The sequence below is a fragment of the Arachis hypogaea genome, chromosome 17 (genome assembly GCF_003086295.3).
Source record: "Arachis hypogaea cultivar Tifrunner chromosome 17, arahy.Tifrunner.gnm2.J5K5, whole genome shotgun sequence".
NCBI classification, from domain to species: domain Eukaryota; kingdom Viridiplantae; phylum Streptophyta; class Magnoliopsida; order Fabales; family Fabaceae; genus Arachis; species Arachis hypogaea.
Window position 1 is genome coordinate 4036278 of NC_092052.1, and position 19740 is coordinate 4056017.

Genomic DNA, 19740 nt, shown 5'->3' on the forward strand with positions numbered 1-19740 from the left:
TTAAAAAGGTTAACACAAAAAATTTGCATAAAAGATTTAAGAAAATATTATTCATGCGCCAAATATTCTTCACATCCATATAAAAATTAATTGTGTATTTAAGTTATTTTTTAATTAATAAAATAAAAATATGTGTATAATTATTAAAAAAATATTAAAACAGTATTTATTATAAGGAGTATACATGTTGCTGGATTGAAATTTTAATATCCTAAATATTTAAATCCTAACGAATTGTTGTCCTTGTTCAATCAATTATATATTATTCTCGCAATAATTAATATATATATCCATCATTCTGGTCCACATCTTTAAGCTAATTTTTTATGATAGAAGAATACAATGAATCATTTGATGTAGAACTTACAACTATCATATCATGAGTCATCAACTCTTGCTTTAAGACAAACATTGACAAGACGTATAAGAGTTTTCATCTTTATTAAAAAAAATTTATAGAACTGAGTCAGTAGTACGATATATCATTCATCAACTCTTGCTTTAGTAAACATAGATAATTAAATTCCGTTATATAAGCAAAGACAAATTGACAATATTCTTTGTCCGTTTGGACCTATAATTACCCCTTTAATTTAAATGTAAATATATATATATTATATATACCGAGTTCACCTAATGGGACAAGACTTTATTATTATTATTTATACATACTATATATATATAATGATAATGTGCACAATTTTTTTCCCTACAACTTTTTTATAATATATATTCATAAAACAATATTTAATCATTTTTAGAATTCAAATTTAAAATCTACTAATTATAGTGGGAAATATTTATTATATTAATTATTCATGTATTTATTATTATTACTTTTATTTTAGTGAATCAAAAAGCAGATTAATAAATATGTTAATTTCTATCAATATGATGATTATCAATTTTAGAGAGAGAGAAAGAGAGAGAGAGAGAGAGAATTTTGACTTAATCCTTGTAAATGAATAGACAAGTGGTGTAGATTTTTTATACATACATCTTATATAGTAACTTGTCTCCTTCCAATATGGTTAACTAGGGATTCAGGGCAAAGGCTAATTAAATCACACAAACATGTATCTCTTTATTATTTTGGATACCAACGGTTGCCAAATTTTTTGTTTGTCAACCCATTTATTGAGATAGAGGGAAGTATATGAATTTTAAAAAATATTATTTATACATTAAAATTAGTTATAAAAATTATAGTTATTATATATTTAAGTATAAATACATATATAGTTTAATTATATTTATTTTTAATATATATTTTGTATTTTAATGTATATTTTTATACTGTTAACTTATTTTGATAACTAATTTTAATATACATCTAGTATAATTGGTAAATTTTATTACAAAATTTTCATCTTTCAGTGATAAATTAAAAAAAAAAATTGGTATAAGGACCCAATTAAAAGATAAAAAAATATAAAAATCTAATTAAAAATTTTACAAAATTATAGAGACCAACAAAATAATTAAATATTGATAGTGGTGGAGGAAGAGAAGTAATCTATTACGATAGTAATGATGATAATTAAGGAGAAGAATTATTCAGCATGAAAAATGTTGTTATAAGATTCTTTTCCAAAAAATAAAGAGAAAAGTTCAACTACTATATACCATAAAGTAATAATTTAATTAAGAGTTAAATTTAACACTTAGTCTTAAACCCTAATTAAACTTGTTGATGCCTTTGAGTCATTCCATTATTGAATTTAAGAGCATCCTAATAAATGGATGACAAGATCTATCAAGATAAATTAAATTTGTGTTGAAAAAGTTTGCAAGTCACACTAGCTAGTTGATTTAATTTGTCAGAGCAATAAACCATTTTTTCCCGCAACTTATATTATTTGCTTATGCTGATTATTGAATCAACCTTCTATTTTTATGCAAATATCGATATTCGGATCCATAGGGATCGAGTTATGGGGTCACACCACCCATTCATTGTGGTCCCAAAATTTCAACACCCTTTATTATATGTCAAACACTGCTTTATAATGGTAATTAAATTAATTAATTTAAAGATTAACCAAAGTAATGGAAATCAATTAAGTACGGAAAAGGAAACAAATAGTAATATTGCAAACTGGAAATATCTGACTCATCACTTTCCCATTACTGCAAAAGACAAGTTAACTCTAACCATTGAAAAAGTTGAATTTTATGATGAAGACATCACATCGGAATTGAAGCCCATACTTGACAAATATTAATCAAGTATAACATCTAGCTAGTACCGTCATAATTAAATTTGATTATAATAAATTAAAATTAATATATATGATCATTTTGGTTGAAATAAGTATACTTTCTTTTTAACTAATTTAGTTTAATCGAATAGTTAGCTCACTCGTTTAAAAGCTTGAATTTTATATTATATATGTAACAATTCATTAGCAAACAATAAATTATTAGATAAAATTTAAATCGACAATAAATTAATCATTGTTATGTCGAACTGAAAAATATCGTAAAAAACAAAAAAATATACTTTTTTCTTTATTCCAATAATAATTAAGTAGTTAGGTTTTCTGATTCGCGAAACTCTATTAACACAACAATATGCTTAAAATAAGAACAAAATTAAGTCTAATTTTAAGTTACTTAAATTTAGGTTAAAAGGAATAATAAAATACCAGCATAATATATTATGTTAACTAGTTAATTATCAATATTTAAAAATATAAATTAAAAATATATTATTAAATGACTAAAATAAAAAAATTAAATTAATAACTAAAAATAAATTCTACTAGCGCTTCAACTTTTCTCTTTGGGTTGATAACAGGCATGTTTATATTCTAATACTTGTGTATCTAATTAGATAACCAACCTTTTTATCAGAAATAATCAATAAAAAGCTCAAAAATAGTTTATTCTCAGCTAATAGAAGGAATAGAAATGAAAGAAAGAGAAAAGAAAGAAAGAAAAAATTAATTGAATACTACTAATTGAAAAAAAAATGGTTCCTAAATTTGTTTTAATTCTATGTAAATATATATAATAGTAACATACATCTCCACATCTCTTTAAAGTTGAGGTTAAATTATAAAAAATATATATAATATATATTAATTGAAATTAAACTGTTAAAATTACTGAAATAACGGTATTTCAGATACACTTAAAATTTTTTCTAAAAGATAAGTGTACCTATAGATCCCTACTCACCTGCCACTTCCTTTGTGTCTGAGTGTCTCTCTCATTCTTTCCCCTTTTTTCTTTAATCATTATTTTTTATTTCTTTCTTCCTTTATCTTTTGAAGACACACGGTAAATAAAATTAGAAACAATTAGAAAATTAAATTTTAAGTAGTTAATATTAACTAATTTTTTATTGTAAAATTATTTTTTAATCTTATTTGTTTAAGTCTTGAGGTTTAGAATTATGATTTAAAATTTAAATTTTAAAATAAAAATAATTTAAACAATTAATTAATATTAACTGAAAAAAAAATAATTTTTTACTTGAGCTCAAAAGATTAATATTCCCAAAACAAATAGAAGTTACAACAATCAATTTTCGTTCTTAATATGACTAGTGTAGCTTATATATGATTGGTTTCACCACAACAATAATTTTGACTTTAGGTTTTCATATATAATCTATATTTAAAAATTTGCATAAAGATGTTATTAGGCAATAATAAATTTTCATTGTTATTTCTGATTAAAAATTTTGGCAATGACCCAGTTGATGAGGATATTCAAGATTTTGTTGTTTATGACAACGTTTTAACCTATATATATTGGTGCCACATACAATTTTGGAATTTTGTTGTAAAATAATACTAATTCATGTAATTTGACCACAATGGAGCTACATATCAAAACTGCAATGAACTGTATAATAAACTCAACTTCAAACTATAACTAAAGACAAGAGTTTACACTTGACAATACAACTACTGCTATATAAGGCTATAAATATTAGAAGATCAATAAAATTTATTATTTTTTATCTGAAGTTAATTAATAATATTTAAAAATATATTATATTAAACAAAAGATATTAAACTAATGATTAAAAATATTGATAAAAAATAATAAAATTTTCTGATCTTTAAACATTTTTATATAAAATATATATTTTATTCTCCAAACCTAGTAAAATTTCATAGTAAAATTAAATAAAGATTATAATATTATATAATCAATATTTTTTTTACTAATATTAGTTCATTTTTAAATATTATTTTATATATTTTACTAAATTATAAATTCTTAATCTTATTCTCTAAATTATAAACGCTAAATTCTAAAGTAGTTAATATTGACTATTTAAAAATTAATCTTTTATTTTTATTTTTAAATAAAAATTTAAATAGTATTTTTTTTAAATATAACTATGAGCTGCTTTAGAAAGAGAGGATGAAGTGGTAGAAGAAAGAGAAAAAAAACTTAGCATTATAGAGAAAAACAAAATTAAAGTTTGTAATTTGTATAATAAAACTCCAAAAAATTCTTTCTACCTATATTATGTCCCTCTCAATCTCTCCTTCTAAGGCTACTTTTACAAATTTTAATCCTTTCCCAAGTTCTTCTTTCTTATATTCATTTATGTATACATATAAGTCCTTCAATTCTCACACCAAAACCCCACACTAGATACTACTAATCAAAACATCAAAGTCACTTTCAAAAAGAAGAAGAACTATCCTTTCATTATTATTGTCTCAATCAACTTTTTCCTATACATACATACATGAAGAAATGATCGGCTATTATTATTAGTCTATAATGCTGAGATGGATATGAACACGATATGATACGAGACACGAGAACACAATATACATAAAAAATATAAATTATTTTTAGATAAATTATAATAATATTTTAATATTTTAGTGATATTAAAATATAAATTAATTTTTAATTATTTTTAATATTTTTTTAATTATATAAAATATTTAAAATATTTTTTGTTTTAATAATTAATAATATATATTATTTCTAAACTCATCTAAAAAATACATGTTAAGAATAAAATTAGACACGTTGACACGTGATAATATTTAGACGTGTCTAAACGTATCCAGTAAAAAATTTTTTATTTTTTATTAAAACAGGATTAGATACAGAAAAATGCATACCAAACAAGTATCGATGACGTATCCAAAATATATCCGACTCGCGAACACAACAAATTAAATCGGAGAAGTTTCTGTGTTTTGTTTCGCTTTCATACTTCAATATCAACCTTATTAGCTAGCTTCCTCATTCACCCTTCTCTCTCTCTCTCTTAATTTCTCTCTCAAAAACACAAGTGAAAGTAATTGGCTAATGGTTGGAAGGTCTATTTTCCTAGCTATAATCCAACTCAACTTCCATATTCTGCAAAACTTTCACCTGAGTTTTGTGTTATCCCAAACAACTTGAAATAGGGTTTTCATTCCCAAAGGTTTTCATTCTTCCTTTTATTCATCACTTGTTTAATTTCATCATAATTTTCTATTCTATGCTAATGGACAGTATTTTTTTCCTTGTTTGGTTTTTTTTTTTTTGCTAATAGTGAAATGATTAATTAATAAATAAATAACTAATACCTTAATTTTTTTTTATAGTCTCAGCAGAATCAAGGGACCATGGAACTTCCAAATCAAGCACCGGAAGAAGGATCCTCACAACATCAGAAGAAGATGGGGAGAGGCAAGATTGAGATCAAGAGGATTGAAAACACTACCAACCGCCAAGTCACGTTCTGTAAGCGCCGCAACGGCTTGCTCAAGAAAGCTTATGAGCTCTCCGTCCTCTGTGACGCCGAGGTGGCCCTCGTCGTCTTCTCCAGCCGCGGCCGCCTCTACGAGTACGCCAACAACAGGTTCATTCAAATTAAATTGTTTTCTAATTAAAAAAAAATATTCTCTTTTCTCTTCTTCTTGTGTAGTTTTTCTTTTTCTTGAAAATAAGTTGCAAATCTATGTAATTAATAACTGAAAAGAAAATAATGAAATAATGAATGTATATAGAAGGTGCAACACACACACTTGAAGTAGTTGATTTATGATAAAAGATGATGATGATGAAGTAAGAAGAATCAGATCTATTCACAAATAATTAGGGTACACACAGATTTTTTCAGTTCTGGAATTTTAGCTTCTCTTGTGCAACATTCTCTTCTCTCTTTCTCTCTCTCTACACATGTCAGATACCAAAGTTCAAAAAGGTTTTCTTTTTCCAGTACAAATCTGTAAATAATGCACTTCTTCTTCTTCTTCTTCTGATCTTCTTCACTCTTCCTTCTCTCTATATGCTTTAATTAATTAATTAGTGTTTGCATGTCAGATCCGCAATTTAGAGTTAGGGTTTCACTTTTCACTTTTCCGCACAAGACAAAAATGGGGATTTTCTTTTATTCCGACTAAATCACCAAATTTTGTACTAATATTCAACTAACTTGACCTAACTGGACCCAACTACCTGTGAAAGGAGCAACATTTAGGGTTCTTTAGTGTTGGTAATTAATGAAAATTTAGAATTAGTGAAACCAAATCAGATATTCATATTAGGGTTTCATGCTCAAATATGGTTACTGATTTTTTTTTCTTCTCTTGCAGCATTAATTCATAACCAATAAATAAGTTGTGACTTTAGGGTTATGGAAATTTCATTTCATTCCTCATCACTTTCTTGAATTTTTGTCCTTGCATATAGTGGAGGAATGAATCATCATGGTTGCGGTTAGGGTTTATGGGCAATTATCAATGCCCATACCTCACTGTCTCCACATAAGAAATTTCAGGTGAATAAAGAGTTTTGAAAAACATTATCCAAACTAATTCATTTAAAACAAAAGAATACGGATTATTAATTATTATTAAATTGAAACATTAATTAATAAGAAAGAGCTAAAAGCAAAACCATGATATAAGAATGGATAAAAGCAAATCACTTCTCTCTCTTGATTGCTTTCATTTTTCTGGAAATATAATAAAGCTTCCTCATATTCCTGACGTCAATTTTTTACCTACTCTCAATTATGTAGTTTTGGACGTTTCAACAAGACAGAATCAATTTAAAAAAAAAAAAAAAAAGTCACACACTTATAATAAGTTATTACTCTTACACTTGTTTCACCAATTTGTGTTGAGAGTAAAAATATTTAGAGAGGGTAAACAAGAAGGGTAATAGGAAATTAATTTTTAAAATGATTTATTATGTGTTTATTGAGATAGCATGCACTTCTTTTTACTTCTTTCTCTCTTCTGAGTGCTACTGACACTGATTCTTTAGAAGGAAAAATACATACAACATGAGAGCAGAATATTGAAAGCGAAAGAGAGAGTTTAATCAAATTTTTTTCCTATAAATAGAGTGTGATTACAGTGTTATATATTTATAATACTTATTTAGTGAAATACCCTTAAATTTATTTAGTATAGTGTTGTACTTTTTTCCAATTAGTTTTTTTTTTTTTAAGTTTTTGTTTATAAAGGTCTTTCTTTAAACCCTATATATATAATTTTTACCTACGAAAATGTTTGGTAACTAAAGAAAATCAGCTAAAAACGGTCATAACTTGTCTTATTTAACATTTATTAATTATTACGACAATTAATAATACTGAATAAGACAAGTTCTGGCTGCTGTTTTTTTTTGTTTACCTAGCATTATCCTTTTACTTATATATACAATTTTTTTTCTTTTTAAACTCTTCAAATATAGAGATTGTGTGAATAGTAAAAGGGTACATGTATAAACACTAGCTTAGGTGATTATTCAGATAAAATACCTTCTTTATATAATTAAAAAATATTAAATAATTTAATAAATCTAATTAAATTATTTAATATAACATATGTCATCATCATATTAATTAATTATATTTTTATAGTATGCCAAGTACAAAAAAAAAGTAAAAACAGTATTATATTAGACTTGCAGGATTTGAATGGAAGTACTTACTAGTTTTACTAATAACTACTAATAAGTATATTAAATATATATACGTACTTAAGTCAATGGCATTGTCGAATCTTATGTTCCAGCGTGGCAGGGACAACCAATCAGAATCTCGAGAATATTAAGGTTGAGTCATAATAAGTTGTAGTAGCATTAGAATCTTCCTACTTGTCGTCATCTTAGTTATGCTACCTGCTAGATGCTATATATAATTATTAATTAATAAAAAATAATAATGTTCATTATCAACTTTGTTGGCTTCAATTATAATTTCAGCTCTTTTAAAGTTCAATATTATATTGTTTATTATTATTACTAATTGATCTCTGATAATAACTAATATTGATTTAATTTTTTATGATTGTATAATTATTTGCAGTGTTAGAGGAACTATCGAAAGGTATAAGAAAGCAAGTGCTGCTTCCTCAAACACAGAATCTGTATCTGAAGCTAATACACAGGTAAATTATATTATTAATTATCCTATAATGATGTTATATATATGGGACTATAGAAAATTAAGTTTTAGTTAATTAATATTAGCTAAATTTTCTTTTAACTTCATAATTTAGGATTTAGATTTAAAGTTTTGTAATTTAAGATAAATAATATAATTAAAAAAAAAAACTGAAAAAAATTTGAACACATGATATAAAAAAAATGCACATTATTATTAGTTTTGAAATATATATAAAAGTCCATCTTTTTTTTAATCACTATTTCTTTCAGTTAGTGATCTATATTTTATATTCCTAGGACTTTATTTTGTCATATATACTTAACATTGTTTATAAATATCATTAGTTTTATCAGCAAGAATCATCCAAATTAAGAAGACAGATTCGTGATATTCAAAATCTAAATAGGTGAGTTTTATTTCTTTGTTCTTTTATGAAAACTAACTATTTCAATTCTATATATTAATGTATGTATGCATCCATATTATTAATTAATAATTAATGATGTTTAATTTGTTTTGATTTGCAGGCACATCCTTGGTGAAGCTCTTAGCTCTCTGAGCCTCAAGGAACTAAAGAACCTTGAGAGTAGATTGGAGAAAGGTTTAAGCAGAGTTCGATCTAGAAAGGTATAGATATTATATATAATTAATAACTAATGATCACAATTAATTTAGGCCATTCTAATACATAATATCTGTTTTGTTAAAGAACTTGCTAATAATTAATAAGTACAATTAATTTGAATTTATCGAATAGTCTTAAATTTTATTTTATATATGCAATAATTCATTCGTCAGTATCAAATCTTTAAATAGAGTTTAAATTTATAACAAATTAGTTTTTGATGTATCAAATTAAAAATACTATGGAGAGCAAAAAAAAAATTAATAAATACTTTAATTTGAATTATTACATGTGATTTAATTTGCGGATTATTTTAACATTATTGTCCTTGTTCCAAATCCAAGTTGTAGATTTGTTTCTGATATATGGTCTGACGTACGCATTCAAATTCTTGCTTGCAGCATGAAACATTGTTTGCTGATGTGGAGTTCATGCAAAAGAGGGTACTTCTCATCAATAATACCATTCCCTAATAAAGATCTTATTATAATTATTAATTCATTGTTTTTCCCTAAAGCTTAATAATTACTTGGCATTTCCCATTATCTTAGTAATTAAATTTTATATTTACTATATTATGCGGACTAACTAACTAACACAACGTAACCCTCCTAAAAATTGGTTTAGTTAACATACAAAGCTATTAGTATTATTTACTACTATAATTGAAATTAAAAATAAAGATGAATCTATAAAAAAAATAAACTCTTGTATATAAATCTATTAATGTGATATATTTTATGAAAGATTAATTTAATGATTGATTTTTTGTGTGTACATAATATAATATATAGTTTATACTTATCTAGTTAATTAAATTAATACCCCTTTTATAACATGTGCAGGAAATTGAGCTGCAAAACCATAACAATTATCTGCGAGCTAAGGTCTGTTTGTTTCACTTTTCATTCTTCTATGCATACATGAAATTAATTAATGAATTAATTAATACTATGTATATATGCAGATAGCTGAACATGAGAGAGCACAGCAGCAACAACAACAGGAACAAGAACAGCAAAATTTGATGCATGGGAACATGTGTGAAGATCAGTCCACCATAGCGTCACAAACATATGACAGGAATTTCTTCCCAATAAATCTCTTAGATTCCAATAATCATCAATATTCACGCCAAGATCACACTGCACTCCAGCTTGTGTAAGCACATTCAATTACTACTTAAATTATTCATATCTTTATCTAGCTACCTACTTAATTCTTAGTTGAATCAAATTTTTATTCATGCCAAACATAAACATAAACAAGATAATAATTAAGTTCTGCTAATTATAATTTCACTAGTCTTAGGCTGAAAGAAGTATATAAATGATTTACGATTATATATCTAGAACATTTTTTATGTAAAGTTTTTTTTTTTTTTTGGATTTTGATAAATTGTGTAAATTTTTTTTATTTGTCTTACACTAAAATTTTTTTATTAAAAAAACTAATAAGTATCGAATTTTTTTGATAATAGAAATTCAGATATCTAATAAAATTAGTTAATAAATGGTGTACATTATTAAATATATAATTATCAATAATCATATTAGGTATATACTAAAATTAGTTAATAAAATTACTGTTAGTATAAAATATATGTTAAAATATAAAATATATATTAAAAATAAATTAAATAATACATATATTTATACATAAATACATAGTGATTTATTTTTATGGCTAAATTTAGTATACAAATAATATTTTTATATAATGATTTATGTGTTTTATTCTATTAGTTTAAACTTTTAAACTCTTGAAATACATAATTTTATGACATGATATCAAAATTTTTATAACAAAAAAATTTAAAATTTAATCATTTTTGTTATTCCAAATAAGATTTTTTTAGCATAAAACAAATAATAAAAAAAATTTATCACAATCACACTCAAATTAAAAAGTGTTCCTACCTATGAAACCTTATGAGACAACATATAACTATTTATTTCTCTCATTTTTTTTATCGATTTAAAATTTTAAAATTAAATAATTTTCGTGACATACATTCAAATTAAATTAAATTCTTGTATGCAGTAATTAGTGGGTTTTGGGAGCCCTTTTATAATTTGATATGTTTCTCATGATTTGTTTGTTTTCACCTTTGGATGCAGCTGATAATATGCTGGAAACTAAAGCCTCTGGAAATTATGCTATATGGTTTTCATTTTATCTATCATCTATCTAAATAATTGCAAGTTGGTGCCTATAATGGATACTCCATACTCCATACATATATCCAAAGCTTCCTGAATGAGTGCCACTTTAGAATTTCCCTTTAATTACTACTATCAAATTTTAATTTCTTCTCGGAAAAACAACAAGCATTCCGCACCTATATACTTAATACAATGTTTATGTATCTTCAATATAAAAGCTTGTCTTTATTTTCATCCCTATCTCGTATTATTTTGTTATTTGTTTGTTTGCCACTAGTATTACTAACATGCTTGTTTATTAATGTGTGAACTTGGAAGAGTAAAAGTTAATTGAAAATGTTGGAGTATCCGTATGTTTATATAGATATATCATCCACAAATTTGTGTCCATTGCTAAAAAAGAAATGCTTTCTATTAATTGCTAAAGTTATGTTTAACTAACCGACTTGATTGATCGAATAGTTACTTCACTCATTTTTTTAAACAAGTGTTATGATACAAATCTTCTTGTATATATAGGGCAACTCAAAATTTTTTTTTCTTTTAAAAAAAGAAACTCACAAGTAGTTGGGAAGAACATACATGTCCCTACTTTTGAAGAATTTCAAGTTTAAAGCTTGAAAAAGGGAACAGCAAAGGAGGCGTACATAAAATTAATGGCATTTTCTGATTCCACAGCATTTCACGAATATGGATTCTATATCTATCTATATAGCATGTTGCATTTTGGTACATTCTTTAAGTTAATGTCAATGGCTATTTTAATTCTAGAGGTATAGGTAGAACTAAGACGAAGAAAATAGAATACACTGAAATATCATATATTTTAATGTAATTTTCAGAAGAAAAGACGCAAATTAAATATCTCTATCGAAATATCTTTGTTCCAAACGTGTATTAAAAGCTTTATAGCACAGTTAGCACTGGCTCTAGCTTTTCCCTCCACACTAAGTTACTTCAGCAGTTCAGTTGACACTTGTGCTTACACAAACCACTGTTTTTGGAGTTGTTATTATCAACCTGTGGTAGTAGTTTCATCGGTGTTAATTAGTTTTTTTTTTTTTTGGTTTCATAATAAATTATTGAAAACTCTAACAATCATTCTTTCAAATGTTACACTGAATTGATTTACTGAAATCCATGAACAAAGGGATAGAATACTACATAGAATTCTCAATATAATCTTATGTAGTCAGAAATATAAACGGCTGAAATTATGTAAAAGGAAGAGAAAACATTTAGTGTACGCAATGTTAAGAAGTAGTTTTGCAATAAACAGAACTCTTTTTATATTAGAACAAATACTTATCTAGTATTTTAACGTCACACGTCGTATTGGATTATTGATTATAATGCTATACAAGTGAAACAATTACTCCGATCTATATAGAAAAAGCAAGTAATTTTTACAGTACTGTTAGACAACTAGATTATAAATGCTTTATATATGATCGATTCTTAAACTGATGCAGCTACTGCTTCTTTTTAATAAGGTATATATTGTGTGGTAGTAGTTCTTCATCACCTATATATATCATCTGTTAGCATGAGTCAGAGACTGAAGGCAAAACCTTCTTCCCTCCGATCCCATACGGTTTCATCATAATTGCTTCAATCTCATCAATAATACTGGGGAGGGGGATGGTGGAAAATGCTTCACGCTGTAATCCTGCAGCTCCTAATAAACTTATCTGAGAAATCAACATATGTATTCCATAGACCACGAACTTCAGGTGAACCAATTTCAAGCCATGGTTTTGCAGGGCCATTGAAATGAACAACAGCAGCATCTTCCATTCTATGTCTGATATTTCTAATTTGTTCTGATTGATGGCGATAACCTAAATCAGTAACAATCCAGGATGAATCCACCGGATGCACTTGACCATCAAAAGCAATCAATGCAGGTGGAAGCACTCCTGGGTTCCACAATGATAGCCCATGCTTCACATTCTGTGTAAACATGGATAAATAATACACATTTAATTAATAATACAGAAGAACCAAACATATATAACTTTACTTTTTCTTCTTTTTCACATATGGGTAAGGAAAATGCAATAGAGTTTTATAGCTAGGCTTACTAGTTTCAACCATCGATGGTAGGTTTCAGTAATATTTGTTCTCCTCCAAGCTTCAAGATCAAAGATATTCATGCCATAGAGCCATGCACACTGGTCAGGGTCAAAGTTGACTGATATGATAGGATGTGAAAAGTTCAAGAAGTCCACGTATTTATTTCCAGGGCAACAGCTTTCCTCATCATAACACCATGACTTGAATACTGAACCACTGACTTTACCATTAAGGTTAATTTCCCACAACGAAGATATGTCATGCTGTACTACAACATCATCATCCAGCAACACCACCTTGTGCAAATCTGGAAACAGCTGTGTTCATACCAACATCAGATTATGAAAAAAAAAAAAAAAAGGGAAAAAAGCAGCCATATATCATCAATGGTATATGTTTGTTTAGAATGTGAAAAATGATATGGAAATTTTTATGGATAAGCTTTATATTAAATTTACACATCAAACCTCAGATCACTATATGTTTCCGTTGTTAATATATCAATATTCAGTGTTAAAAAAAAAATTAACAAATTAATTACCTCAGGGATGTAGATTCGAAGATGATTCAACAAGGAAAGGCTGCTGGGTCTTAAAGCTTCCAAATATCTCTTATACTCTTGATTATAGTCGAGTAGTTCATCCTCTTCTGTATAATTCTTGTAGTAGTGTTTCCAAATTGATTGAGTAGTTTCCACCATCTCTTTGACACGAGCATTCACTTCTTCAGACCAATCGTACTGGTGTAATCCCTTGACTTCAACAACTGCTGATTTCACAGGGTTTATGGAAAACCAGGCATGCATTGGAGTGTAAGTTTTCTTGTCCGTAACAATATGAAAAACCAATTTTTCAGGGCTGGCTGAACTTTCAATGGTAGAGGTTACAACAACAGATGCAGCAAGGACGTTGTCAGTTAGGAGAACTATGTGAAAGAAGGTAGGGTCAGAAAGGCGAGACACATATTCAGGAGGAGGTAAGCGAGTTCTGGCCATGGCATTTACGGCATATTCTTCAGCCAATTTCAGACAAAGGCAATGTAGGCTTTTTGGTACACCATGTGAAGCTAAATGCCAATAAACTGATTCTTGCTTTCTTGCTGATTGCACCTTGCGCTCCATCTGTAACAGCTGCACATATACGGACATATGAGATTGCACATATTTATTTACCTAGAGAACTATTCAAACACACTACAAATTTTTCTCAATTTATGCTCAAACAAAATCTGTACTTGTTTAATCTTTTTTATGAATTAATAGGGTCAACTGTACTGATGAATTGCATGTATACGCTATGCTTGGTTAAATATTGTTGGGCCGTGGGACTACTGCCTAATAAATCTACCCTATAGTATGCAGTATATACATTCAAATTCCTATATTTACAACATTCTTTATAGTTCCAAGGTTCAATGATGCAAGCATACAAATAATCTCATTGGTGTCAGGATTGATTGTTACTAAACGCCAAAAGAGAACAAAAAAAGAATCACGAGGAAAACGATTTAACAAGACGCCATTATCGTTATCACCAAGGTCCAAGGGTAATAACTATAGCTAAAGAATAAATCAGTAAAATTTTCTGTACCATGGCTTTGGTCTTGATAGCAAACGCCTTAAAGTCTTGCTCAGACGCCATCATTTTCACAAGCTCGTTGAATGACACCACTTCTCCTTCATTAACGTTGTCATCATTTACCTCTATTAACGCTCTGGTCAGCTCATCTCTGAGTTTCTTTATGCATATATACATGCAATACACGACAAGAAAAAGAATGAATGTCACAGAAACATTGAATAATAAACTACTAAGTGGTGGTAAGATAAGCTAAAGTCTATGCCAGCAGTTCTCATAAAACTAAACATACATTTGAGGTTGCTAAAGCGAGAAAATGGTTGCTATAAGCATAAAATTAACCCGGCTTTTATGAAACGTAATTTACGAATGATAATACAAGTTCTTTAAAAAAAAAAATTACATTCTTATAATTAAGCCAATAGAAAAAATGACAGATGACTAAGATGAGTATGTATAGCCTTGCATGGTACACATTCTATTTTATATTGCATACACATTTGGAAAAAGTTGTCTTAAATATTGCTCTTCATAACTTTTTTTTTCATGAATACATAATAAAATAACTTCAACAAAAAACTAATCATGTTATGAAAAGTAAATTGTTAGTTAGAAAACTTAAAATTAAACCTAGACATATAATAGTAGCCTAGAAGGTCTTATTACGTACCATATTTATCATATTATTTATTGAGATTATTTTATTATGGAAACAAATATGAACAAAAGAAATTGACGCATAATCGGAAGGCAATATAAATCCCGTCTCTCTGTTGCCAATCACCACCAAATAATAATTAAAAAACACGCATCATCTGTTTAGATCAAATCATGGTGTAATTGTATCATTATTACAAATAAGGTTTTAATTTAATTTCTTTCTAGAATGTACCTGTGCTTCGCAAAAAAATAAACTCCCGTTATTTTTTTTTTTCTTTTTAAGAAAACTTTTTTTTAACTCATTATGTAATCTACTATTACTCTCTCCAAGAAAAAAAAGAAAATAAAAACGTGAATAAAAAAATGCAAATAACAAAGCTAATTGTAGCAAACAGGGAACAGGTTCCAGAATTGGAGATGAGGAACATTACTTACCAGGGATGGGTCACCCCCGCTGAAGAACCTCCATCCCACGCAACCTACATTAATCATTTTAACCAATATATAGTACTGTCAGTCTGTCACTAAATTTTCAACAAATAAAATTACTCCTATATATTAATTAATTTCAATAGAAAAATATTTAATACAACTATATATTGTACCGCAAATTATATAAATAAAAAACAAAAGTAATATAAAATCACTATGCTGAAAATATAACAAAATTAATCTTAAAACTCATTAAAAGTATACTTATATTTAAAAATAAAATATCAAACAGTAATAAGATAAATTCTTCATATTTTAATTTTTAATCTGTTATTATTATATTTTATTTTCTCAAAAATATATTAGAAAATCAATATCCTCGTCAGTTGTCACTGAGTGGTCCCCATAACAAGACAAATTAAACTGAAAAGTGAAAAGGTCTTTATTTTTATTTTCTTAAAAATCATAAATAAGAAAAAAGGAATTATGAAAAAAGTTCCAAAGACTTGAACCATTCCATTTTCGTACGTCTAAACAATAACATTCCTCTCCTTTTTTACTATCTACAGTAACCACTAACTACTAACTACACTCTACACTGAAATTCACACGCATCTTCACTTTTCACCTTCTTCTCCCCTAATCAAACAAAATTTTCACCCCAAAATACACACACGCTCACCTTATTCATACTTCATTCACTTACCGAAACTATTGAGTATTAACTACTGCTAGTGCTAATACTAACAACAACTAATTTGAATCAAAAGTGCAGAGGTAAATAAATAATTTATTTTAAAAAGAAAAACACGGCAAATAGGACAGATAAAAAGAAAAGGAAAATGAAAAATTATTACCGAGAGAGGAGCAAACAGCGGAAGATTCGAGCACCAAAACCGCGATCCTCACGAAGACGAAGAGCGACACGATCCCGAACAGAACCACCGCCGGCAGCACAGTCCGGGATGAAAAACTCCGGCGACTAACGGCGGCATCCGCGGCAGTAGACTTCGACGATCCTTTTCCTCCGGCGGCGGCGTTAGCTGCTGCGGCGGCCTTCGACGATAAGGTGACTCTCTTTATCCCGGTGGTAGATACATAGAACTTCATTATCTTCTTCTGAGTTCCATCCAGCTCATCATTTTCCTCTACGATTGAATCAAAAATCAGATCTGAAAACTTCACACTGCTTCCTCACTTCAACAACTACTATAACTGCTCCATCACTCATCAGCTAGAGAAAGAGAGAAAAAAAATGTGCGCGTGTCGTTTTGCTTCGCATTTGCAACGGTGTGATAAGAGCAATGAGTTCACGGGTTTCGAATTTTCCTTTTTCTTTTTTTCTTTTTCTGAAATCGATTTCCGCGAGGAAAATTAAACTGAGCAAATTGTACTGATTTTCTTGTTTGGATGAAGAAAAATAAAAGAAATTAGAGTGACGGTGGAAAAAAATTGCGAAATTCAAAGCCGCGGGAAATGATTAGATTGCAACAATGGCGACGATAATTATATATACGCGTCGTCGTTTTGGGAATTTTTTATTGTCGTTTTTGCCACTTGTTTTTAGCTTTATTTACCATTTTGACACTATCTCACCGACACCTACCTGACGTGGCAAGCAGTTCCTGTGGATTGTGGCAATTTATTTATTTATTTATTTGGTGAGGAAGAAGAAAAATAAGGATCTCATATTCTCAATTCATGGTTTTAAAAGGTTGAAAAAGAAATAGAGAAAAGTAAAGTTAACGCGTATTTGAAAGTTGAAAATAATTTTTAGGATTTGTTTTTCAAGTTAATTCATTAATTTGAGAACTTAATTAATTAGTACTGTGGTAATTACTAATTTCTAATTAATTACTTATTTCAAAGTCATTTCAACTATTTCTTCTTCCATAATTAATGTTGAGGCCGGCGGTTATGTCTCCAACCTCCACATGTGTTATTAGAACTTCCAATTTTTTTTTGAATTCATCAGATTTGTGTTCCTATTTACTCCGGTGAGTTTTGTAGCTGTATTACTATTTTGTATAACATTTAAGTGCATATAAGAAAAAAGAAGGCATTAGTGAAACAAGCGTGTCCTAGCTCAAAATATAGTGCAATTAGTAGTTATTGCATTTAATTATAATAGATATTTGGTATTAATAAGATATAAGTATATGTATTACTTGTAACATTACGTTAATAGCGTTTATTTTGAGGTATTGAGATAAATTGAGAGATTGGGATTCAATATTTTATTTGTTGGTTTAGATATTGATACTAAATTTTTTGTCTTTATTCCTAAAATTTCAGTATTTCAGTACCTTTAAAATGTAGGAACACAAATGACTAAAATTTTTACAAATAAAAATTAAAATTTTAATAATATTTTATACCTAAAATATCATCATTTCAATTAATTAATTAAAATTTTATTCTTATTTTAATTTCTGTCTTCTATTTTGTACCAAATATCTTTTAATCTCTGTCTCTCAGTCTCAATCTTTCCGTCTCTATCGCTACCTTAGAGGCCACTTTTTTTGCAAATATTATTAAATCGGATAAATTAAAAATTAATTTACCATAAATTAAAAATTAATTTAAGACTTTGATATAGTTAACGAATTATTACATATATAAAATAAAATTTAAATTTTTAATATTTATTTAAGCTGATAAATAAATTAATTACTCAACCAATCTAAATGAATTATTAGAAACTCTGTTTTGGCTTTAATATTTTTTTTTTAGTTTTAGTTCTTTCCCAAATTTCACTCTTATTATTATTATATCCATATATCATTGTTACAACTTACAATGCTAACTTCAGTTGCCATTTTGGAAGTTAGAAACGACTTAAAATACTAAAATAAATTATTTGTACTTATTTTAGTAAATATTACTAAATGTGCATTTTTATTTTATGTTATAGAAAACAAATATTTTATCTTTAATTATTTTAATATGAAAACTAAAGGATATATACATAAAATACACATATAATATTTTTTTTATTAGTATTAATATACGTTCTATTTGTTAAACAGTTTATGGAAGTATTTATAAATGTAAAAATAAATAATAATATAATATGTATATGTATGAATACATGTATACGAGTGGTTCTTTATCTTTTCTAAAAGGTAAAAATATACCAGTTAATATCATAATTAAGTATACTAATATCATTGAATTACTTAATAAGTGAGAGGTGGATGGATAACTATAGAAGTGTGCCCACTTAGGCTTCCAATCAAATAATTTATATTGAAGTATTTTTTTATCACGCATAGAAATAAGATTTAATTTGATCTGTAAATTTATATTAATATATGAATTTTTATTTAACTTTTTAAATTTTAATTATTTTTATTTAATTTTTAAATTTTATAAATATGATTTATGTTAGTCTCTGAAATAATTTTAAATTTACATACTGATACGTACTTCAAATGTTTGTGATATGAAGAGTTCAAGTGTTATTTAGAAAATATTAGTTTACATTTTTTAAATATTTTAATTTAATTTGATATATTTTAATTTTGTTTATTTAATTATTAGATTGGGTCTTATGTTTATGGGTTTAGAATTTTTTATATTTTAACATAATAAGAGGTTATAAATATCTCATAAACTATGATAGTCATAGCATAGAATGATTTAGAGGTTTTCAAAACCCCTTTTGGTTTCGTGATGAAACCATGGTGTGGACAATTAAGGTTGAGGAGTCCCTCTTTTGTTACATCGGGAAATTGGATAAAAGGTTAAGGAGTTCCTTCGATTCAATTCCCAAACTATGGTGTTGACAAGTTAGGTTGAAGAGTCCCTTTCTTATTACATCAAGAAATT

The 19740-nt window shown here is 27.2% G+C and overlaps 2 protein-coding genes across 3 annotated transcripts; one reads left to right on the top strand and one right to left on the bottom strand.

Annotated features, from left to right (window-relative positions):
• The first annotated feature begins 5242 nt into the window (after window positions 1-5242).
• LOC112765921 (agamous-like MADS-box protein MADS1) lies at window positions 5243-11398 on the top strand. 2 transcript variants are annotated; one of them, XM_025811790.3, is made up of 9 exons: window positions 5243-5413; window positions 5577-5833; window positions 8294-8375; window positions 8719-8780; window positions 8902-9001; window positions 9401-9442; window positions 9845-9886; window positions 9967-10160; window positions 11120-11398. In XM_025811790.3, exons 2-9 carry the CDS (start codon window positions 5598-5600, stop codon window positions 11121-11123), a joined length of 762 nt encoding a protein of 253 aa, XP_025667575.1. In that variant the 5' UTR covers window positions 5243-5413; window positions 5577-5597; the 3' UTR covers window positions 11124-11398. The 2 variants fall into 2 exon arrangements, with proteins under 2 accessions (XP_025667575.1, XP_025667576.1); XM_025811791.3 differs by lacking the exon at window positions 11120-11398 and having other exon boundaries at window positions 5246-5413; window positions 9967-10164.
• Window positions 11399-12428: 1030 nt separating this feature from the next.
• Window positions 12429-17531, bottom strand: LOC112764490 (probable galacturonosyltransferase 15). Its single transcript, XM_025810128.3, has 6 exons — window positions 16767-17531; window positions 15913-15956; window positions 14830-14976; window positions 13782-14369; window positions 13249-13557; window positions 12429-13117 (listed from the first exon to the last, which is right to left on the bottom strand). The coding sequence occupies exons 1-6, from the start codon at window positions 17017-17019 to the stop codon at window positions 12821-12823; spliced, it is 1638 nt and encodes a 545-aa protein (XP_025665913.1). The 5' UTR covers window positions 17020-17531; the 3' UTR covers window positions 12429-12820.
• Between the last annotated feature and the right edge of the window lie 2209 nt (window positions 17532-19740).

What these genes read in the sequence shown, in the direction of transcription:
- LOC112765921 (XM_025811790.3), top strand. Translation starts at nt 5,598, where the DNA reads ATGGAACTTCCAAATCAAGCACCGGAAGAAGGATCCTCACAACATCAG. An exon ending in GATATTCAAAATCTAAATAG is followed by an intron (nt 8,781 to 8,901) that starts GTGAGTTTTATT and finishes TTTGATTTGCAG; the next exon opens with GCACATCCTTGGTGAAGCTC. An exon ending in GCAGAGTTCGATCTAGAAAG is followed by an intron (nt 9,002 to 9,400) that starts GTATAGATATTA and finishes TCTTGCTTGCAG; the next exon opens with CATGAAACATTGTTTGCTGA.
- LOC112764490 (XM_025810128.3), bottom strand. Translation starts at nt 17,019, where the DNA reads ATGAAGTTCTATGTATCTACCACCGGGATAAAGAGAGTCACCTTATCG. An exon ending in CGCTGTTTGCTCCTCTCTCG is followed by an intron (nt 15,957 to 16,766) that starts GTAATAATTTTT and finishes TGATTAATGTAG; the next exon opens with GTTGCGTGGGATGGAGGTTC. An exon ending in ACCATCGATGGTTGAAACTA is followed by an intron (nt 13,118 to 13,248) that starts GTAAGCCTAGCT and finishes ATGTTTACACAG; the next exon opens with AATGTGAAGCATGGGCTATC.